The 24179-nt window shown below is 41.0% G+C and overlaps 1 protein-coding gene across 1 annotated transcript; it reads right to left on the reverse strand.

Moving 5' to 3' along the window:
• Positions 1–21154: 21154 nt before the first annotated feature.
• LOC129172649 (leucine-rich repeat-containing protein 15-like) lies at positions 21155–24156 on the reverse strand. The gene is made up of 4 exons (XM_054762606.1): positions 23963–24156; positions 22400–22520; positions 21457–21592; positions 21155–21388 (listed from the first exon to the last, which is right to left on the reverse strand). Exons 1-4 carry the CDS (start codon positions 24154–24156, stop codon positions 21198–21200), a joined length of 642 nt encoding a protein of 213 aa, XP_054618581.1. The 3' UTR covers positions 21155–21197.
• Between the last annotated feature and the right edge of the window lie 23 nt (positions 24157–24179).

Below are 24179 nucleotides of genomic sequence, written 5' to 3' on the forward strand. Positions count from 1 at the left end.
TTCTCCCTTTTCTTGTTGCGAACTAATATTTTCCTGAAACTTACCTATGTTCTATTGCTGATTACTAAATAACGGAAAAAGGTCGAAAGACGAGAGTCTAATCTTTCTTCTGGTAGGTTCCATGTTTATATACAAGTAGCCATAGAACACAATATTCTGTGTGCCTTGAAAAATCACTCAAAATCAGTCTAAAATCATCTGTACTGAAGGGGTTGTCTTTTGAAAAATGGCTGGGGTTGAAAGAGTTAAGTGCAGATTCCTTGCTTTTTTTAGTTATATTGTAAGAAGTGAAAATAATGTAGCAGGCCTTCATTTCTCTTCAGTTAAACACTGAAGTCTGTCTGCAAAAATATCCGGCATAAATACAGTATAAATAGACTTTCAAATAAATACCCTGGGTGTTGTCTAGTACAATGCCATAATAGTGATACACACACACAAGTTCTATTCTTGCTGGAGGTGCATTGGATGCCTCTAAGCTCCGCTCTAATTATTTGTCGGTGACAAGAGCACAGTGAGAGGCTAATGAACTGATCTAATGATGCCCCCCCCCCTTCCCTCTTGGATTCTGTCCCTGGAAAGAAACCTCGAATTTGATCAGAACTGAACATTTTACACAGCAACATACAATGTCTGCAACAAGAGCTCCTGACTTCTTCATTTCCATTCTAAGATGAATGGTGGTCAAGCCGACTGTTATTTCCCCGATGGATCCGGAGATAGCTTGCTTACTCACTCAGGAGATAAAAGGACAATCGTTTTTTTCCAAACCTGACATCAATGAGCAGAACCGTCCTAGGTTTCGTCCATGTATTTGCTCAGGAAATCTTCAAATTCAGTAATTTTTACCTAAGAAAATGTTAAAAACGATTGGAATCATACAAAAATACATTTATAATACAGTTCAATTGACAAATATTAATATTCTTATTATTCTTTTTTGTATTTTTCATCATGACAGGTGAGGCTCTGCCTCCCCTGATCGCACGTCACTGTTATAAACCCATCCTGTCGTAGTCCTCATGAGGAAGGTATAGTATGTGCACAAATAGAAAGACATGAAACGAGGAACATGGGAGCGGATAAATGCTGTGACTGGACTGGAAAAGAGAGACTGATTGAAGCAGAGCTAAATCAAATTGCAAGGGATTAATTAGAGCACACTGAGTAGCTGGTTCTTTACGGGCTTTTAATGACTGTATAAGCAGCGTACCGATATTCATTTTCAATCATGTGTGCTGTGATCCGGTGTTTGCATTCAATGGAAAGGACATATTTTTGTTTACCTTTTTGGATCTGGTTTGAGCACGACTATCGTTTTTTTTTCAGTCTGTAGTTGCGTTTCACACAATAGCCCCCAGTTTGTTAATCAAACAACCTTGTCGGCCTAACGAGCATACGCAAATTTCTCCATTGTCCTATGAGGCGGGAATGATTGCTCTCCATGAACTCTGAAAAACAATTCAAAAAGAAATCCAAGAGATGCTGTTGATCTACATCACTGCATCTAGATCTGTCTTATGTTTTGTCTTATCCACCTGCCTTTATACTCATTTCAGCAGGATGGCCAAGTGTTGCCAAACAGGAGAAGTTAGCGCCATGACTCCTGTTAGCCAAATGTAGTACAATTCAAGAAGTCCAAGATGGCGTCAACATAACAAGGGTCAACAAGGGGTCCAAATGAAGTAGTAGTGGACGTGTGACACGAGGCACACTTCCTGTTCCTCACTCTTAAAGGGATAGAGGGAAAGGCTTCTTGAGACGTCATCTGTACTTCTGTGAAGAAGGCGTCTTTAGGGCTGTAACAATGGTAAACACCGTATTTAGAAGGTCATAAAGACCTTTTTTTATGCTCTAACCACGAAAATATTCAATTTATTATTACTGAATCTTACTTTGCAGAAATTCACTTATTGCGGTCTGGTCCGGAACCAATTAACCACAATAAAGAAGGGACGTCTGTAAAAATATGAATAGTGGGAGCCACATAATAGATGCATTGTTCTCACTCACACAAGCTTAACTCTCACTTCTACACAAACTTAACTTTCGCTTTCTAGAGGGGCACAGCGACTGCTATATATGCTCTGTGTACGTTCATTCTGGGCGGTGTCTGGCCAAAGTCACAAGTAAATGAGCACGCAATGGCCATTTTCGGTTATGTCGGCAACCGCTTACGTTGATGTCAGTCACCGGTTCCACTGTAAAGTAAAATCTACTTTCCAAACTTTATTGTATATGACATTGAACGCATCCGGTCACTGTCAGTCGTCTATCCCTGTCAGCCTGTAATACTTCTGCATTTTCCTCGGTGGAGTTAGGAAGCAGACTCCCCTTGACTGTGAAATGAATATTAATGTGGAGTATGCGTATTGGCTTTGAAGGACACTCATGCCATGTTAAGGCGGCAGAGTGGGATGGCTAATGCATCGTGTGCAAATGGAAGTTAAAGAAGCTTTTCGTAGGTGACTAACTCTGGCAGACTGCAGAAGAAGAACAAGGGCAGAGATTGAAACTGTAAGTAGCAAAAGAGGCGATGAGTTACGTAAACATACAAAACGTTGCTGATGAGGTCAAATATACAGTCGCCCCTCACCACTTCACGGTTCGAACATTGCTCCCCCACGTTGCGTTTTTTCAAAAATTAATTAATTAATAAATTATCACTGTTTCATGATGTAGTGGAAAAAAAGGTTTGTCCTCCCATTCTGTGTGGAAGTGGTATGTTTTTGGCCTCTTACTTTGTCCTTCTTCCCAACATATTTAGAAAGTCATAAACAGGTTTTCTATGCTCTATGCTCTATGCAAATATATATATTTTTTAATATTGAATCCTACTTCACGGAAATTCACTTAGCACGGTCGGGTCTGGCACCAATTAACTGTAATAAAAAAGGGATTACTGTAGGTGCTAAAATGGGACACAAACCTCACATACCAGATTAGGTCACAAAAGTGTTTTTAAAAATCTGTATAGGAAAGAACCAATATAAAGAACCATAACAGTTTCAAGCAACTTTCAAAACTTTCAAGCAACTACGGTGCACTGTTGTGGATCAGTTAGAGTTAGGCCAGGGGTGGGCAATTAGTAGGGTTGTGAACGATAAGCCGATGCGACTGGATAGCTGGTTTGACAAGCAGACGAGAGAGAGTTGCACCGGCAGAAGCCTGCTGGAGTGTTTTTTGGTTGGGGACCCCTGCCTTACAGCATACTTGGGGATATGATGTGCTCTTTTGCACATTTGAAAATACTGAAAAAATGCCACTTTTATAGGATTGGCTTCTTTATTTTATGTAACATTAATGTAAGATTAATGTCTACATCAACAAACATTAACTGCAGAATCGAATGGAATCGAATCAAATCGTCTTGTTTGTATAGTGTATCAAATCGTATCCAATTGTTCTGTTTTTAAAATATATCGTTTCTGAATCGCATCGTAACCGGTGTATCTAGATTCGAATGAAATCATCCATCACAAAGAGATTGACATCCCTAGCAATTAGCTGTCCCAAAGGGCAAAATGAGAAACAGAAAATGGGCCATTCCACTGGTATATGTTATACAAATATTTACTGTAAACCTTCTTCTTGTACATTTTTGTCTCATATTTGTTATATTTTGACTTTATTATTTTTATTAATATTATAACTCTTTCCCAACTTAATTTTTCCAAAAATTGCTAATTTCTCTTTGTTTTTTTTGTTTCTCATATTGTGACTTATTTCCTTTAAGTTTTCAGCTTTATGCTATTTTTCTCTTAATATTATGACTTTACTGTCCTAATATTTTGTTATTATTCTTGCACAATTTCTGCTCTTTTTCCATTTTTGCGTTTTTTTTTTTTTTTTTAGTTTTCATGTTAGTATTTTTAGAAAGTGCGGAGGGCTAATAAAAAAATAGCCGCGGGCCGTAAATTGCCCCCGGGCCAAACTGTGGACACCTCTGGGATAATATGTCAAGGTAGCAGGACCAAGTGAAAACCCAGGGACACAACTAAAGAACAAATGCATCAAAGTCAGGCTGGATATCTGAAGTTGATACGCCAATGACTTCATATTTTTAGCAATTTTGGATGATATTACGAAGCTGTTCTTGGCTTCTGCTTCCCTGGACGTACAGCGCTTCTTTGGAAAGCCCTGTTGGTTTTGCAGATGCCTGTGCCTGTTCGTCATCAGTCAGGTTTTTGGATTTCTCATCGTGTTTGGTCTCGTAACGTACTCCCATAAATTTTGAATAACGTAGCAGAATACGTGGACGGAAGAATACATAGTTGCCTGTCACTACGCTGAGGACGGACAAAGTCACTTTTTAACTTTAAGATTCTTTCGATGGAAACATGACCAGATGCCCAAGCCACCTCATCTGGCTCCTCACAAGGAGCAGCGGGTCTACTGAGTTTCACCCGGACAGTGACAGTGCTTCTTACCTTATCTAGAAGGGAGAGCCGAGCCACCCTATGGAGTACCCGTGAACAATACCTTGAGGTACTTGAACTCTTCCACTTGGGGCAGGATCTCATCCCCAACCAGGAGGTGGCACTCCACCCTTTTCTGGGCGAGAACCGCGGACTCTGACTTGGGGGTGCTGATTCCTTATCCCAGCTGCTTCACAGTCTGCTGCGAATCGATCCAGTGAGAGCTGATGATCACAACCTGATGAAGCCAGCAGGACCACATCATCTGCAAAAAGGAAAAACTCAATCCTGCAGCCACCAAACCAGGTGCACCTTACACTCTGGCTGAGCTTATAAATTCTGTCCTTAAGTTATGAACAGAATTGATGGCCAAGGGCAGCCCTGGCGGAATCCAATCTTCAATGGAAACGAGTCCAACTTATTGCAGTGCGGACCAAGCTCCGAGACCAGTCATACATGGAGTGAACCGCCCGAATTAGGTGGTCCGGTACCCAATACTCCTGGAGGACTCCCCACAGGATTCCTCAAGCAACACGGTCGAATGTCTTCTCCGAGTCCACAAACACACCCGGGACATGTTGGAAAGACTATGTCAATTTTGATTAACTTCACACAGGCCGGTCAGGGACAGGGATGTGGTCCTTTTCAGTCAGCCGTGTATGCAATTTTTGTTTTTTGTTATCTTTGATTTGTCGTTTCCCCCCTCAGATTACAGCCTTGGGGTGCTGTGCAGAGTCCCCAAATTGCACATGAACACCTGATGAGGAATAATAGAAAACCGTTCCGATACATCCAAAAGCAGCAAGAGCAAACAAAACAAAAATTGGGGCCAACAACGTTGGAGCAAAGGACAGAAAGGGATCAGGACAACATGAGCATGAGAGGTCGGCAGCGGGGAACACTGAAAACAGCCAAGAGGCACAATAACAGAGGATCCTACCACAGCATGCATAGCATATGCTGCAGACCATTAGTATACTCAGTCAACACTGGAATATCAGTGCTCTGACCCCAGAAAAGTGGAGAGAGGGGTGGATTAGCTGCAGGATCACCTCCTCGAGGGAATGTGCACTCTGAATAACAAGCTTTGTACAGTATGTACGTGAAGGCCAGGATGAACGTACAGGAGGCAGTAACACACACACACAGTTGTGCATATACGGTACGTAGAAACAAAAACAAAGGCATCTCCGGCGATCCTTTTGATGCGTTTGATATTGTGCCCTCAAAGGAAGTGCCTTGGGATGTGCCAAGGTGAGGAAGTAGAGGCTGTAGGAAAAAAAGTACACCCTATAGGAAAAGCTCATACATTTCTTTTATGTAGGGGGTACTTACGGATATCATCATATTCATTGTATTACCGTGATAGTGCAACTTCAACTAGACTTTATGATATGTTTGGAGTTTTCTGTGTCGACGACTCACATAAATCAGGACCTGTCATGGTATGCCAGAAACTCGATTAGATGAATGGGTAGATAAATTGAAGAACTGACTGATTGATCGATGGAAAGTCGGAAAGAACGACTGAAGGATGGATCCACTGACAAATGGGCAGAAAGACTAACTAGCTGACTGATCCACTGACAAATGGACAGAAGGACTAACTGGTTGACTGATGGCTGGATGATTGACTAGATTCATTGCTGGGTGGAGGATTGGACAGATTGAAGGATGGAGGGAGGAACTCACTGATTGAAGGATGGATGTAAGAACTGACTGACTGGACGGACGGACTGATCGAAGAAATGGCTGCCTGGTGGCGATGAGTCAGTATGTTTACATGTATGCATTAATCAGATTACCGTCATAGTAATCACAATTTTCTGTCCACTTTTACATGAAGTGGATCTAATTCACACCTCAGCCGAACAATGCAACCCGAGGTGGCGATTTCTCCAGGTAAAAGGATGCTACATAATTCGTAGCTACAATGCTATTAAGACTAACTACAAAGATCTTGGCTTGCATAGTTGCATAGACTATTTGAGAGACACACAATAGATGAATTGTTCTCCCTCACACTCCCTTAATGCTCACTTTCACACAAAACTTCACTTTCATTTTCCACGCACACAAGCTTAAGTTTCACTTTCTAGAGGATTGCGGCAACTGCTGCTTTCATTCTGGATAAGATTCCAGGGCTGTAACCAAATATATTGCTCTTATTTTTTAATACAGTTTGTAAACCTTTTAAGATGTGTGATAATTGACTACATCTCGGATAGCAAAGCGGTGCTGAGAACCAGAGAGAAAGGCTAAAGAGAAGAAATCACAGAGGATGAAAAACATGTTTACGACCTTCTAAATAAGGTTTTACCATTATTAGAGCCCTTTATACATGAAATAACATCCGTATACAGTGATCCCTAGTTTATCGCAGTTAACTGGTTCCAGACCCAACCGCAAAAGATGAATATCCCTGAAGTAGGATTCCTTCTTTATGAAAGAAATATTTTAATAGTTACAGCATACAAAACCTGTTTATGAACTTCTAAATATGCTGTTTAGCATTATTAACGCCCTCAAGACATGAAATAACACCCCATCGTCACTTTTACTCAATACAGTAAACATAATAATAGACAATGTGACATCTTAGACATACAGTAAGTAAAATATAACATAGACTCACACGTTAGCACTAACAGCGTACTTCCTGTGGTGGCTGTTGTCACATCAATGTAACGTTACTGACATCTAGCAACTCAGTCGCTTTATTAACAAGCGGTGAACACATATGCAGCGAACAGTTTAGCTGAACAATCAGCTAAACACAACTGTCCGCTCTAGCTAGCTGACACCACACACAAGTCACAGATATTATACTGCATAGCGCGTCTTCTGAATGACATATATTTGTATTTGAGTCATTTTTATGCTGCAAAATGCTTAATTCAGGCCAAGAATACTTACAATTTACTTATATATGCATTTTGTTTTACAAATAATAGGAGGTATTTAACCACAAAGCAGATTATTTATTAATTCATTGTAATTAATTTGTATTTTTTTATTGATGACGACTGTAGTCACCTTTACACTCCTATTGCCCAAAATGGTAGACACTATAACAAAAAAATAAGACATACCGGTATTATAGACTCACACAAACACACAAACATACCCCCAACCTACGGTTTGCTTCATTTGATATGCTTGCTACGCGCGTATACACGCTAGTATATAATGTAGCCGTTTTTATGCTTAATTTAGCCCCAAAATATGTCAAATGTGCTTAACTATGCATATTTTTAACTAGTAATAGCCCAGAGTCAACCTCGATGTGATTTTTTAATAAATATATTTGTGGGGAAAATTTTAGCTCACTAGTTTTGGTCACACATTTGTCACCTGAAGTACTGAAGCGGATTTTTTTTTGGATGAAAGTTCAAATATGGCACCTATTTGAGCATGAGGGCGATGGGAAAGAAGGGCAAAATACGGGAGTTCTCCCAGGAAAAACGGGAGTGTTGACAGGTATGTATTCTGTTCATTTTACATGTCACAAAACTGGTTTCCTTGTGTGAGAGTAGGTACCGGATCGGGTACCATTTAAGCACCAACACTGTTTCAAAACCGATTTGGCACCCAACTTTAGTACAGAAGTGCCCAAATTGCGGCCCAGGGACCATTTGCAGTCCGCAGCTCATTTTTTATTGGCCCGTGAGGTATTCTATAGAAAACATGAACACCTATTTGAACAAATCCCCCAAAGGTGGCACCTGGAAACCAAATTGGCCGACTACCTCTGTGTCTTACAGTATATGAACCTTCATGATTTTCATACATTCTAATGAACATATTAACAATTTTTGCCAGGATGCACATGCTTGTGTAACTGTTGCCAGCTTGTGTGGCTGTGCAGTGTGTGTTACTCTGAGGTAAAAGTCCTTGATACCTTAAGAGCAGCGCTGGACAGTGGGTTGACAGCTCGGTAACGCTGTTACTCCCAACACTTCCACCACTTGGAGGAATTTGGGTTGTGTTAACCCGTCTTTTAAGTAGAACCTGTCAGATTAAGTTGTTTATACTGGATGTATATTAACTCCTTCAATCCCAAAGATGTATTTATACGTTTTTATAATCCAGAACGTCCAATCTCAACAAGGTATTTATACGTCTTTTACGTTTTTCTGCGCGAGAGGCAATAAGAGGTGATGATGCAACTCTCCACTGATGCATGTCCCTTCAGAGCACTTTTAAGCCATTCAAATGTTGGGGAATTTTAACGCATGCACACGCGCACACAAGCATGCGCACACGCGTGCACACACATAGTCCAGTTCCAAATGTGAAAAATGTAAATAGTTCATGGTGTTATATTTGTAAATAAATAGTTATTTTGATGTAAAACAACCCCTCTTTGTGATGTTTATGTTGGTATAGTTGTTTAGATGTTTGAGCTGTCACAAAAGCAAAAAATAGTAGTGTCAAAGTGAAACTTATGCTTGAAATGTATCTTTTTCACAAAAAGATGGCTTTCTCCCTTTTCTAGTCCGGAACTGGCATTTTCCTGAATGTTCTACTTGTGATTACTAAAGAACGGAAAAAGGTCAAAAAATTTTTTTTGGTTGGTGAAAGACGGGAGTCTAATCTTTCTTTTGGTAGGTTCCATGTTTATACAGCTATAGAACACAATATTCTGTGTGCCTTGAAAGATCAGTCGAAATCAAAATCGTCTAAAATGGACGGTACTGAAGGGGTTGTCTTTTGAAAAATGGCTGGGATTGAATGAGTTAAAAAGCTGGTTTCATATCAATTAAAGGCAATAGTTTGGATTCTGTAGTGAGCGTAGACCTGTCCTGAACACACTTGCATTGCTCATTTTCCAGCTTCCTGGACGACCTCGTGATATCGTTAATTACTTCGGCGGTGCTCGAGAATAACGAGAGAGAGATAAGAGGTAGAAAGTGCTGACACAAGCTGATATCGTTAATAGTTAGCTTTGAGACCCAAATCCTCCAAGCATCATTATCGTTACTTTCCAGTTTTGTTTCCACTTTTTCAGTTGTCTTCATTTGAAAATGTCTATGAGGGAATATCTTCAGTTTGTGTATTCTTCCCAAGCTACCATTACAAGCGTCTTCCCGAGGGCTACAAACCGTTGGTTTCTCATTAAAAAGATCTATGCGGCGTCCTGACTGAGAATATTTCGCTATATGTCATCACTCCGCATGCAAATCATGATCAGGATGCGTCGATGCGTCTTTGGCCCCGCTGTGAACTAATCAGGTTTGAACGACGGGGGGAAAAAAACACATGAATGATGCTCATTACTGTGGAGAGTCCACTGTTTCTTCTCCCTTGAGTGTTCCAGCCAAGTGAGTAAGCGATGCAATCCCCCACTTACTTCTGCTTTAAGTCACTCTCACCTAATTTTACGGAATTGTGTGTTCGTGGTTGACAGCCGGCGTCCACTCAGTCCATATATAACACCAGCGTCAGATTCCTCAGTCTAAGCGCTGGATGTGTCAACTATTTTTTTGCAAAGGAATGCAGAATCAAAGCAATTTGATGTAGTTATTTACAGATGGGTTTGTTTTTTTTTTAATCATTACGCCTGAAAGTTTCCCGTTGCCCGATTCGTCGCCGCCGACGGGCCGGTACCGTATCGTTCAAACCTGCAATAAAAGGCTGTTGTTCTAGTGATCCAGTCTGGAAGAAAGCGAACCTTGAGAGGAAAGACAAAAACAACCAAGTAGCGAGAAAACTACAAGATAAAAAACAAAGCAGCATGCATGACAGGCGTTACACCCCGAAATGTTAGCGTATTTAAGTTTACCCTTTTTAATATGTTCATTGCCCAGTACAATGCAACACTTGTGAACTTTAAGTCGTGGCATATTCAAATGTTTACATGGGGTTGTCTTAGCAAAACAGCAGTGTGGGTGAAGACTGCTGCACTGTCATCCAGGCAGACGCTGGATGGCATCATGTACGTCTTTGTTGAATGTACCGTATATCTGGCAGGGCCTACACTGAAGGCATGGAGCCCGAGCACAAACACAGACTACAGTGCAGCAGCGTGTGTGTGCTAAACCACAACGTGCTAAAATCCTGTTCGGACGTACACGGCTGTGTGCACTCGTCTTCTTTCTGACGAGCAGCTCGGGCTGAAACATTCCGCACGTTATTGTTTGTTTGAGGCCGGCAAGGTCTAAAACAGGGGTGTTCAAAGTGCAGCCCGGGATTTTTGTCCCGCAGATGTGTTAGAAAAAAAAAAAAAGTCAAGAAAAATTGAAAAATCTGCAGTAATTTTCCAAGAATAAAGTCAAAATATTAACAGAGGAAAGTTGTATTCTAACGAGAAAAAAAAGTCTCAATTTTACGTGAATAAACTCCATTTAGTAGCATACGGTTAAAATATTTAAAAAAATATATATACAAAAATGTTTTAAGTCGTAATATTATATTAAACAAAACCAAATAAAGTTGTACTTTTTTTTTTAATTGGATTGGGGAAAAAGTTAATAATATTGTGAGTATAAAGTCAAAATATCATGGGAATAAAGTCCTAATTTCCCCTCCTAAAAAATGCATGACGATTATTTTAGAGGAAAGTTGAAATATTTGGGAAAAAAAAAAAACACCAAAAATGGAGAAAAAAAGAGCAAAGAGTGAAGTTGTTGTATTGTATTGTATTGTATTGTATTGTATGTACTTTATTGATCCCACAGCGGGGAAATTTACTTGTTACAGCAGCAAGCAAGCAAGACAAGTAAAGAGAACAGTAAAGTAAAGCATCGTGACTACAACATGGTTCAGGTGGTGCAGGTGTTGTAGAGCCTGACAGCGGTCGGTATGAAGGACCTGCGGAACCTCTCCTTCTTACACCGTGGGTGTAACAGTCTGCTGCTGAAGGAGCTGCTAAGGGAACCCACAGTGTCATGTAGGGGGTGAGAGGTGTTGTCCATGATGGATGTCAGCTTAGCCAACATCCTTCTCTCCCCCACTTCCTCCACGGAGTCCAGAGGACCGTCCAGGACAGAGCTCGCTCTCCTGATCAGTCTATTGATCCTGCTCCTGTCCCTGTCCGTGCTGCCCCCTCTCCAGCAGCCCACAGCATAGAAGATGGCTGAGGCCACCACAGAGTCATAAAAGGTCCGTAAAAGATTCCTGCACACACCAAAGGACTTCAGTCTCCTCAGCAGGTGGAGGCGACTCTGGCCCTTCTTGTCGAGGGCGTGGGTGTTGACGGACCAGTCCAGCTTGTTGTTAAGGTGAACACCCAGGAATTTGTAGCTGTCTACCAACTTTATGTCCGCTCCCTGGATGTTCACCGGTGTGAAGTGAGATGTTTTCCTCTGGAAGTTAATAATCATCTCCTTTGTCTTGCTGGTGTTGAGCTGCAGCTGGTTAAGCTCACTCCAGCTGACAAAGTCCCTGATGACCGTCCTGTATTCCAGATCATTCCCCTCTGAAACACAACCAACAATGGCTGTGTCATCGGAGAACTTCTGGATGTGACACTGTGTGGAGATGTGTGTGAAGTCCGAGGTGTAGCGGGTGAAGAGGAAAGGGGAGAGCACCGTACCCTGAGGGGCACCTGTGCTGCAGAGTACCATGTCAGACACACAGTGACGGAGCCTCACATACTGTGGTCTGTTGGTGAGGTAGTCTATAACCCATGCAGTCAGGTGTTGGTCTACTCCCACACTCTCCATCTTCACTCTGAGTAGTGCCGGCTGGATGGTGTTGAAGGCACTGGAGAAGTCAAAAAACATGACCCTCACAGCGCTCCCGCTGTCCTCCAGGTGTAGCAGTGATCTGTGCAGCAGGTAGATCACTGCGTCGTCCACTCCGATCCGAGGCCGGTAAGCAAACTGCAGGGGGTCCAGCTGAGTGCCCACCAGGGGTCGCAGGTGCTGCAGGATAATCCTCTCCATGGTTTTCATCAGGTGAGAAGTCAAGGCAACAGGCCTGAAGTGGTTAGGCTCCTTGGGACGCGGTGTCTTTGGGATCGGGACCACACAGGAGGTCTTCCACAGGGCCGGGACTTTCTCCAGGCTCAGGCTGAGGTTGAACAAGTGCCTGAGAACTCCACAGAGCTGGTCAGCACAGTCCTTGAGGATTCTAGGGCTGATGCCGTCCGGTCCCGGGGCCTTCCTTGCCTTGATCTTCCTCAGCTGACTTCTCACCTGATCATCAGTTATGGAGAGGGGAGTAGAGGATGGCTGGGATGGGGATGTGGGGGTGAAGAGTGGTGAGTTGGTAGGGGAGGGAGGGAGGGCAGACTCAAATCTGTTAAAAAACACATTGAGTTCATCTGCCCAGATCTTGTCCCCACTGGCTTGGTCTCTCCCCACTCCTTTGCCATGGCCTGTGATGGTCTGCAGGCCTCTCCAGACTTCCCTGGCATTATTCTCCTCCAGCCGCTTCTCCAGTTTCCTCCTGTAGCAGTCCTTCCCCTTCCTGATCTTGTGCCGGAGTTCCCTCTGGACTCTGCACAGCTCCTCCTTGTCCCCTGAGTTGAAGACCCTCTTCTTCTTGTTTAGCAGGGCCTTAATCTCAGAGGTCTCAGAGGTTGATACTAACAAAAGGCTTTTTCATTGATATCACAAAGCTGAGATGCATATACTGTATACAGTATATACAGTATACATATATATATATATATATATCTAGTTACCTAGCATGACTTGTGGGTTATAAATTAGTATAGAATAATAATTGTTTCGCATATTGGTGTTTTTTAAAGCATTTATTTCTATACCCACCTATACCTGATGGGTTACGATCCAAATATCATTCATGTCAATACCAGGAGTATCGGTCATGTTTCATATTTTTCACTTCTCTTCTCTGGAGTTAAATGAACTGAGTAGAGAATTCAAGCAATGCCCTAATATGAGCCAGTTTAAGAATCAGCACAAGCATATCCTTTATTACCGCAATCATTCATCCATTGTTGAATTGATTTAGTCATTATTTATTGTATATTGTGTATTTATTAATTCCTTATATAATAGTTCTGCAGCATATTCATTTATTATATATGCTGTGTTTTTGTTTCTTTCATGTTGTAAACATTAAACATATTATTATTATGATTTAGTCAATATGAACATGTTAAAAACAGGAAGTGCACAGATTATCGGTAATTTCTAACACATAGAAGTAGTATTAAATAGTGTTTGTTTTTTTAATGAAATTGCTACCTGGTCAGTGTGGTAAGGCTTTTTTGCAAAGCAAGTACATCCCTGTGGATCTGCTTCGGAGGCTCATTATGTTTGTAACTACACAAAGTAGTTAGTAGTTCTATAACATGCAAATTAATTTAAAAAACAAAACAAGGCTCAAGAAGTGCTTTGTCAGCTATCATTGCTTCAGAAGCTTTTGATGCCAACAACATCAAATTAAGCTTTTTTTTTTCTGGGTCAAGATGAATAATGATCGTTTCATAAAGTTGCTACTGAGTGCCCTAGTTAGTAGGGTGCTGGACAGGGAGGTTTATGTGGACCACACCAAAATGTACAGTATTTATACACAGTACCTCACAAAAGTGAATACACCCCTTATTTTTCTGCAAATATTTTATTATATCTTTTCATGGGCTAACGCTGAAGAAACAACACTTTCAATGTGAAGCCTGTATAGCACTTTAAATCTACTCTACCCGCAAAATAACTCAACACAGCCATTAATATCTAAATGTGATATTATCAATTGACAAATAGGTTTGTTGATACAAAGAAGTTCTGTATTTTGTTCTGATTAGAATCACGATCGAGAAGTTAAAACCCATTTCATGATCTTGAAAAGTGTACACGTAAAAGGTATCGCTTTCGACAATACTGGCCCGTATGTATCTGGTATTGTATCGATATCAAAATTTGCAGTAACATGCTAAATGAACTAAAGTATGGACATGAAATAATAACATACACATATACTGTATATACATGCATTATACAAAAACAAAGTTTAATTACATTTAATAACTCGTAGGGCTGTCAAATGATTTAAATTAATCAGTTTTCAAATTAATTAATCATGATTAATCACCGTTTGCAAATTTGTGTGAAATGTGCCCTTTTTACCGTATTTTATGAACAAAAAAATTAATAGCAGGACACAATTTTATATATTTGTGTGTATTAACAACTCCAAATGAACTGAAAGTTGAAATCATTCTAAGAGACAGCACGTGTCTATGGCTCAGGTGGCAGAGGGGTCGTCTCCCGACCTGAAGGTTGCGGGTTCAAAGACCCGACATCACTTTTTTAAATTGAATTCACTGTTATGAGTGTAGATACTTTCTGGGATTTCCAAGCATACTTAAATGCAGCAAACTGTACTTTCGCTGTAAGAGTTCCATATTGTTTTTCTTGGTCTTTGTGTTTATTTAGACCACCAATACACGCATCATAAAGTCTTTGTTGTGATGTTCAGAGTGCCCCTGAATGCACCTCGCTCTCGTCTAGTGACAGTGCGGAAGTGTTGTTACCAGGTGGACTAGAGATGTGTTTGTGAGTTGGAGGTACATACCGTAATTTCCGGTGTATAAACTCAAGCTTTGAAACCTGCGGCGAAGATGTGATCACTTTCTGGTCTTGCGACATCTCATCATGCCCATCATGGAGAACGTGTGGGGGGACAGGTGTCGGGAGGTTCACGAAATGTGACCAGTAGATGTAGTTTTATCCTCAGTAATGTTGAGCAAACGTCACTTGCTTCAGGTATTCTTGCATGACAACACGGCAGCACACCGGGGCTGCTCGTAGAGAGTGTCCGACCACAGTGCACCTTGCTGGGCCACACCAGGTGGCTCCACCTGCTCTCTACCCTGGTTCCCCTGACCTCAGTGACGACCACAGCGCACACTTCCGAGCAATTTTAAGCCACATAAACGGTCACACGGTGGCAGAAGTGCATTTGATAAGAGCTCGGCAGGGATCACGTTGACGGACAAATCACACATGACAGGAGGGAGGAAGTGGGAGAGCGTGGAGGTGGAGTGCAGAAGGTTACGCATTGTAGAGGAATTTTAACGCATGCACACGTGCGCACACATAGTTCAGTTTCAAATGTGAATGTTATATTTGTAAATAAATTGTCATTTTGATATAAAACAACTGTGACGTTTTTGTGACGTTTCTGTTGGTATAGTTGTTTAGATATTTCAGCTGTCACAAAAGCAAAAAATATTTGTGTCAAAGTGAAAGTTATGCTTGAAATGTGTCTTTTCACAAAAAGCTGGGTTTCTCCCTGTTCTAGTCGGGAACTGATATTTTCCTGAAAGTTGTTCTGCTGCTGATTGCTAATTGATTAAAGGTTCCATGTTTACGTAGCCAACAGAACACAATATTCTGCGTGCCTTGAATGTATCAAAAACCGGATACCCCGCTCACATACTGTATCTCCAGCCTAAACCTTTCCACCTTTCCACACTTGAATCTTCTTCTGTTTCCTCCCACAAATGAATTGTCCATCACTGCCTCTTTCTGCTCTCTCGTTCCCCCTGCGGATGCGCCATAATGCAGTGTGTGTAGTGTGCGACTGTCACAGGAATGTTCCAGTATAGCAACAGAAAGTCAGAGTGTGAAGTGTGATGTAACACTCCCACCCTGCACCGTTAGGCAGGCTGCTCTTTACGACTGTATGTGGGATTTTTTATTCTTGAATGGGGTTCTTTTAGCGTGAAAAGACACTGGAATGTGGCAAAAATGTTACAAAAACTAAAATCCAAACAAATGCAGATACAGGATAGTCTAAAACTGAGGCTGTGTCTCAATTCGCACACTTCAGTACTTGCACCTCAATCTTTTGAGTGCATACGTGCGTTCACAGGGAGAAGTACCACAAGACGCAGTGCGCTCAAAACGCCCAAAATGGTAAATGCACAGTGATGAAGTGATGAGCACCCTCAAGAGTCTACACCTTGGCTACGTAACGGCTGAGGAGCAACTATGAGGGCACATTTGCTTCTTTATTACCAAAGATTTCATTCGACTCTGGATTTATATTTTTGCATTTCAATTATGTGAACTGAATTTTACATCAAACTATTCTGAAAATGTCATTGAATAAAAATGTACAGTATAAGCCAAAAGAGTGTGTTTCAAAATTGTGCTTGTTGAAATACGGTGTTTTGGAAATCCAATTTATAAAAATGTAGTTCATAAAAATTCAGTTTATAAAAATGTGGTTCATAAAAAATGTGTACGTTAAAATATGGTGTTTTAAAATTCAAATTACAAAAATGTAGTAAATAAGAATTCAGTTTGTTGAAATGCAGTGTTTTAAAATTCTGTTTATAAACGTTTTGTTCATAAAAAATTAGTAAATAAAAATTCAGTTTAAAAAAAAAATTGTGCAAACAATTTCAATGTTTCAAAACTCACACGTACACTTTCGGTTTTTGTAAAACCCGCGTCACATGCACTTTATCCCGGATTGGCTAGCTCTGAGACACAATTGGTTGGTTTGGTCTTAATTTCCCAGAAATGTATACAGTAATCCCTCGTTTATCGCAGTTAATTGGTTCCAGACCCGACCGTGATAAGTGAATTTCTGCAAAGTAGGATTCCTTATTTATAAATACAATATTTTCGTAGTTACAGCATAGAAAACTTGTTTACGACCTTCTAATTTCTCTTGGAGATGAATAAAGTATCTATGTACCTATCTAAATACGGTTTTTAACATTATTAGAGCCCTCTAGACATGAAATAACACACCTATAGTCACCTATACTGTCCTATTACCCACAATGGTTGTCAGGTTCTGGATCCCAAAATGCAGAGAGACACAATCCGTATAACAACAAATATTTCTTAACAAGGAGTGTCCTACAGACGAGGTAAGGTACAAGCAAATACAATAAGTTATACTAGCGTCCAAACAGAAATAAGTCAAAGCCACTCAAAAAATACAGAACACAAAACCACTCCTAGAAAAAGGCTAGTGGAAAAAAAACAGGCACAAGGCAGAAGAACAAAAAACGCTGCCGGAAAAGCCACACAGGAAATAATTAGCCGTAGCAAAAAATCTGAACACCGATGAATAAGTCAAGCGGGAACAGGTGCTAACAACACAGTGTAGATAAAAGCCAGAGAGCAGGTACAGGGAAAGCGCAAACACGAAGCCGAGCTGAGCGGAGGGCGTGAGCGACATGAGGGACAATCTGGCAGCGAGTGAGTCCTGCTGCCGTGCTTAAGAAGGCGGGGTGAGTGATTAGCCGCAGGTGTATACAGGGAAAGAAAAGACATCGCAGACAGTGACAACACAGAACATGACAATGGTAGACATAATAAGAGAAAATAAGCCATTTAAGACATAAACAAGACTCGTGCTTGTGTGTTTTATTGTAAATGTGTTTCGGTGCGAGGGGACAGGAAGTGAAGTGTGGCATTCAGAGTTCAGTTTTACCTTGCCGTGGGTTAGGCATGCAGCAGGCATGAGATCATTCAAACCTGCAATAAAAGCCTGTTGTTCCGATGATCAAATATGGTGCTTGTGTGTTACAGTAACATTACTGACACCTAGTGACCAGTTTAGAATACTACATATCATCACAGCATCTTTCAATGCTTCTTCTGAATGCCTTATGTTTGTATTTTACTTCACGTAGCCATTTTTATGCTTGAAAATGCTTCATTTAGGCCAAAAAATATGTACAGTTTGATTAAATATACATTTTTGGAGGGTAGTAATAGGCTGTATTCAACTACAAAACAGCATGATTTACTATATCATGTATTTTTGAAAAAAACGTGATAGCGTGTGAATTTTGAACACTGAATTGATTTGCACTGCTTCTATTTCACTTAATTTTTTTTACATACCGACTTTTAAAACACCGTATTTCAGCAAACAGAATTTTTTAACTCTGTATTTGAATAAACCAACTTTCAAAACACATTTGTTTTTGCTTAAAAAATGTTTTCAGTGAAATTTTCGGCATTAAACCATGTAAAAAACACAAACAATTCAGTTACATAAATTCGTTGTCTGCAAACAGCTTTAGTAATAACGAAACTAATTCACCTTCATAAAGCAATCCATCGTGGTAGAAAGTAGCGAACAGCAATTCAAGTTATATGTGCTTTATTAAGAAAAGTAACAAAAACATTTTTCATTATTGTAAAATATAAAAATGGGGGGGGGGGGGGGGGGGTCTGACAGATATTTTATTGTTGGCAATAATGCTTGAATTCGCCATTAAAAAGGAAGAAGTGGGTAAATATCACAATTGTTATTCCCGGTAAGTGCGCGACGACACGGTCACAATTTGCACACTCAGGAACTAAGTGCGCAGTGTATTTATTTAAGTGCACTGACAGGAGAGTATTTATCCTCGAAAGGCCCTGTCCTGCGGACTCTACATTGGCCTGTTGTGGTGAAGAGAGAGCGAAGCCGAAAGGGAAAGCTCTCAATATACCGGTCGATCTACGTTCCTACCCTCACCTATGGTCATGAACTTTGGGTAGTGACCGAAAGGACAAGATTGCGGGTACAAGCGGCCGAAATGGGTTTTCTCCGTAGGGTGGCTGGGCTCTCCCTTAGAGATAAGGTGAGAAGCACTGTCATTCGGGAGAGACTCGGCGTAGAACCGCAACTCCTTCGCATTGAGAGGACCCAGATGAGGTGGCTTAGGCATCTGGTCAGGATGCCTCCCGGACGCCTCCCTGGGGAGGTGTCAGGGCAAGTCCGACCGGTAGAAGGCCTCGGGGAAGACCCTGGACACGTTGGAGAGACTATGTTTCCCAACCAGCCTGGGAACGCCTCGGGATCCGCCGGGACTAGCTGGACAAAGTGGCCGGGGAGAGGAAAATCTGGGCCTCCCTGCTTAGACTGCTGCTGATGGTTGGATGGAGGTCCTGACAAGAACGTTTTTTCTGTCAAATGACAAGTCATTAAGATACAACGGTCTTTTGTGGTAGTATCACCCGAGTTTAGCATTCCATTCAGATGTAACGATGGTCATGGACATGCGAAGGTAGCTTTGTCTTATTTGTTAGAGGCAAAATGATTGAATCTTTTAGGATAGGATGAAAGGACAGCATTGTATATGGGGGACAGGTGGTGTCGTAGACCTCCCCCTTCAGATGGTTGCTGAACCTTGACGTAGATTTCCAAACCATCTGTCAAAAGCGTGCTATTTCTCTTTTTGGTGCAGGTAGACCGCTGAATCTTTACCTGAAGAGTTAGCCTGTCTCTGTTTTGACAACTGGAGAGACTCGGGCTGTTCTATTTAGTCACTGAGCATGCACTGATGAAGCCTTCTGGGATAGGAGGTGAAACATCTTCTAAGACAACCTGAACAGTCCGAAGGCCTCATCTATAAAGATGTGCGTGGAAGTACTGCAAAAAGTCTCCTTTGAAAGACGCAACAGTGGCATAACAAATAAAACAAAGATAGAGTGACAGCACATCCACTCTCATCGCTGTGAGGCATAACTTTTTTTTTTAAAAAGCCACATATTTCCATTTTTAGTGAGCACGTTTTTACATTTTGCCCAATTGATACCATATATGAAATGAATACAAGCAAAATCGGTTTCATTTACAGACTTAAAACGTGGACGGAGTTATCGAAAATGAATTACTGTGATTCCAGATGCATATTTGACAAATGTTTAACTTAATGTTGACATTAACACCATGAAAATATTATGTATAGCATGATTATTTTATGAGGGACTAATGTGTGTTATTTCAAAGCACTACAAAAGAAAAGCCCATCATTTGTAGCAAAGGAAAGAGTACGTTTACGCACACGGCCTTGACACTATCCACAAAAATAAAGGCCGTGGTAAATAAACGTTGCTATTGCTGACATACTTGGCATATGCAATGAAAAACGGTCTCATTTTTTGATAAACTGTCCAAAAAAAAGCAGGAAACGTAGCACTAAGGACATATTAGCGCTGTGTCTTGTAAACTTAAGCCTTAGAATGATTTGACAACCACTCGTGCGTAATGGTGTTTATGATAAAATGACAAATAATATCAATCAGTGTCATGTAAATGAATACTTTCCACAATAATAAGTCCATAACGGCGTGATGTTTACATGCAACGATGGATAAATCTATACTGGCTTCCATTGCATGTTTCTTTCTACCGCTTCAAATGTGCATCGCCTTTTTGCCATATCTCCAAAAAGTGTGTACGCCACGTACCGGTGCGCACATTCTCACACCAGGTTGTGTTTGTATAGGTGACATACCGTACTTTGCGTGGGGAATTGGGGTACGCAACTTTTCGACCCTGTTTTGTGCGTACGGAAGCTTCATAGATGAGGCCCAAGCTGACATCAATCGACTGAGAATGAGAATATTGACAGACATCAACACAAGAAGCCCTCAAATGGAATACTTCTGTCCTCGATAAGTATTCACTGTACTACTACTACTTAGGGCGCAAATTGACAGCAGAGTGCTGTCCCAAATCTATGAGTACTTGATACGTGGTCGCATTATCAACTGTATCGTGGCTACCACGGTTGTATTGTCTTAATGCAGCATCTGAGTCTAGTCTAACTTAAAAAGATTATAAAAAGAAACTGCTGGACTTGAAATTGGATTAATGTAATCCCTCTGCAAGTAATCTTTCACTTTCCAAACCTGCGCAGCGTTTGGATGACAAGCAATATACGATTAGGAGAATAATCTCAGACTTAGCTGAATGGGAGACGGTATTTTTTACTTATTTTCCTCCGTGCTAAAAATACCAAGGCGACATACAGTAGTACTATGTTGAGCAAAACATGCCAGTATCTTTCCAGTGAAGTAGTAAAAAAAACAATCAGGGTTTGTTGGGTTTCTGAAGTCAGGCAAGGCAAAGCAGCTTGGATTCTTGGAGGCTGCTTAAGGTCTTCTTCCGGACCTCAGGAGGACTCTCACACTTCAGGGCCTCCCGAGGTGACAGGGTTACGTTGGTTTGTCTCATCCACTGCACCAGCTGGATGATATTGCAGTCACACTGCCATGGATTGTCGTGGAGGTGCAACTTCATCAGGGCTAGGAAGCGCACAAAAGAGAGAGAACATCAGCCGATTTTCACCATCGGGTGACACTCGCAGCCTTACAAGGAATTCGGGCCAACGTGTTTCCGTCCACTGCCTTTAGGCGGTTTCCGCTGAGAGCCAGTTGAGAGAGCTTGGGCATGTCCTTGAACGCATCAGGTGGCAGCTGCTCCAGATCGTTGTTCCTCAAGTAGAGTTCCTGATTTAGAAATTTACACGTTATACCAGGGGTGTCCAAAAGCGGCCAAAAGGGGCCATTTGTAGCCAACGGCTGTTTTATTATTGGCCCGTAGCACATTCTGAAAATATAATTTATCTAGAACCCCACCAACCCAAACAAAAACAACAGTAAATATTGAACCATGAGCAGTAATTTTACAAAAATAAAGTCAAAATATTAAAAGTAAAACAAAAAAACTTCCTTATTTTTTTAAAGTCGTAATATTATGATAAATAAACAAAACAACAAATAAAGTTGTAATGTTTGGAAACTTAGTTTGTGGAAAAAATTATAATTTTACTAGAATAAAATCAATCAATGTATTATGAGAATAAAGTCATAATATTATGCAAATAAAATGTACAAGAAGAAAGTTGAAATAGTTGGAAAAATTTTAAAAAACAGCAGAATTGGAAAAAAATCAGCTAGAATTTTTAGCGAATGAAGTCAAAATATTACGAGAAAAAAGGTCACAATTTTACGAAAATAACTTGTGACATTGTGAAGAAAAATAATAACATTTTAGTAGCATGAAGTTGAGAAATTAAACAACTTTTTAAAAGTTGCAATATTATGAGAAACAAACAAAACAAAATAAAGTTGTCATTTTTGGAAAATTCCTTTGGGGAAAAAGTTATAATATGGGAAGAAAGTCATAATATTGCGAGAAGAAAATTTACGAAGATTATTGAAGAAGAAAAAACGCAAAAATGGGGAAAAAAAGAGCAAAGCCTGACATTCGTACTAATAATAGGCTTTTTCACCGAAGTGGAAGGACAGTGTTACCTGCAGCACACCCAGGCCACCCAGCATCAACGTGCTCAGGGTCGACAGAAGGTTGTTGTCAAGAACCAGCATCTGCAGAGAGCTCAGTGGCTTGAAAGCTCCAGCAGGAAGAGTTTTCAGACTGGAAGCAGGGAAACAATCAGAATATACACTCAACAAAAATATAAACGCAACACTTTTGCTCCCATCTTTCATGAGCTGAACTCAAGGACGCAAGGATGTACCGTAAATTCCGGTGTATAAGCCAATATTTTTTTCTTAAACTTTGAAACCAGAGGCTACAGCGGTGCGGCTAATTTATGGCTAAATTCTAATTGTTTAAATACTGTGCAGTAGCTCTTTCTTTGGAGCCAATCACGAGTTATCAGTGCACTCACAACTAGCTTGTTTAACTCATTGGAAATAGCAGGAGGTCATTATATTTACCAGTATAACAACATCACAGTGTAACTCACGGTGTCGTCTTTCAAAGAACACTTTACTAACAATGCTAAATTCATCACACAGCAACTTAACACTCAAAAGGTGTACCTGACAAATGTACAAACATGCCCCAATATGAGTTCAAAATTGAAAAAAACAACATTTTAAAGTTTTCCCATAAGGCATTGCATCTGAGCAACGTATTCATTGGGGTGCTGCAATGACGTCAGCCTCCTTCTGGGCCCTCAGGTTATACACCGATGCAGCTTATTGTTCACAAATCTGTCTAAAGCTGTTAGTGATCTAACACTAATCCATCCATCTATTTTCTATGCCGCTAATCCTCATTAGGGTTGCGGGTGAGAGGCGGGGACATCCTGGACTGGTTGCCAGCCGATCGCACATATAGACAAACAACCATTCACACTCACATTCATACCTATGGTCAATTTAGAGTCGCCAATTAACCTAACACGTTTTTGGAATGTGTGAGGAAACCGGAGTACCCGGAGAAAACCCACGTACACACGGGGAGAACATGCAAACTCCACACAGAGATGCCCAAGCAGAGATTCAAACCCAGGTCTTCCCGATCTCCTGATTGTGTGGCCATCCTGCTAACCACTCGGCCACCGTGCTGCCCCCTAACACCAATATTTATAGTTTTTTCCCAAACGGGAAAATAGGGTCGAGCGGATATGTTTGAGGTGGGCGAGTTTGTTTTCTTGCCTTTTATGTTGCTACCACTTTTGAACAAATTTGGTATACTCGTCCATTCGTGTTGATCGGCTCCTTGCTCATTCCTACACAGGAGCTGTGGCGTTTGGATTTGCAAGCATCTGTTTTACTCCTAATTTGTACTAGTTACCTTGCGTTGGTCCTCACAAGGGTCCACGGTTTTTGCTATGTGCATGCTAGCGGCCCAGCCTCTCACGCTAGCCTGCCTCATCTTACATGATCATTCATCTGTGGTGCGTACTTATATATATTTATATTTGAAATATGTTTAATAACTGTGTGAGTCATGAGTGAACAATCTAAGATAAGGAGAGGAGTGAGCCATCTGTCAAAAATAGGCTTCTTTCCGGCATTTGCGTTTGGCTTGTACCAGTGGTCCCGTCCCATTATCTCTGCCGTTACCTGTTGTTGTCCAGGTTGAGGAACATGAGTTGTCGTAATCCAGTGAAGGCCTTTGGAGACATCTTCTGGATGCGATTCAGGGAAAGATCTAAGACTTTGAGCGCAATCAAAGGTTTGAAGGCATTGGGTGAAAGCACTGTCAGGGCGTTTTCGGGAAGATCCAGCTCTGAAAGGTTCCTCATGCCGATGAACATGTTGGGTTTGAGGGACCCTATCT

The sequence above is a fragment of the Dunckerocampus dactyliophorus genome, chromosome 19 (assembly GCF_027744805.1).
Source record: "Dunckerocampus dactyliophorus isolate RoL2022-P2 chromosome 19, RoL_Ddac_1.1, whole genome shotgun sequence".
NCBI classification, from domain to species: Eukaryota; Metazoa; Chordata; class Actinopteri; order Syngnathiformes; family Syngnathidae; genus Dunckerocampus; species Dunckerocampus dactyliophorus.

Excerpts from the sequence above, each read along its gene's own strand:
- LOC129172649 (XM_054762606.1), bottom strand. The coding sequence starts at position 24,156 with ATGTTCATCGGCATGAGGAACCTTTCAGAGCTGGATCTTCCCGAAAAC. Across the intron at positions 22,521-23,962 it reads CTCAACCTGGACAACAACAG|TCTGAAAACTCTTCCTGCTG; the intron begins GTAACGGCAGAG and ends CCCTGCTTCCAG. Across the intron at positions 21,389-21,456 it reads CACGTTGGCCCGAATTCCTT|CCCTGATGAAGTTGCACCTC; the intron begins GTAAGGCTGCGA and ends TGCGCTTCCTAG.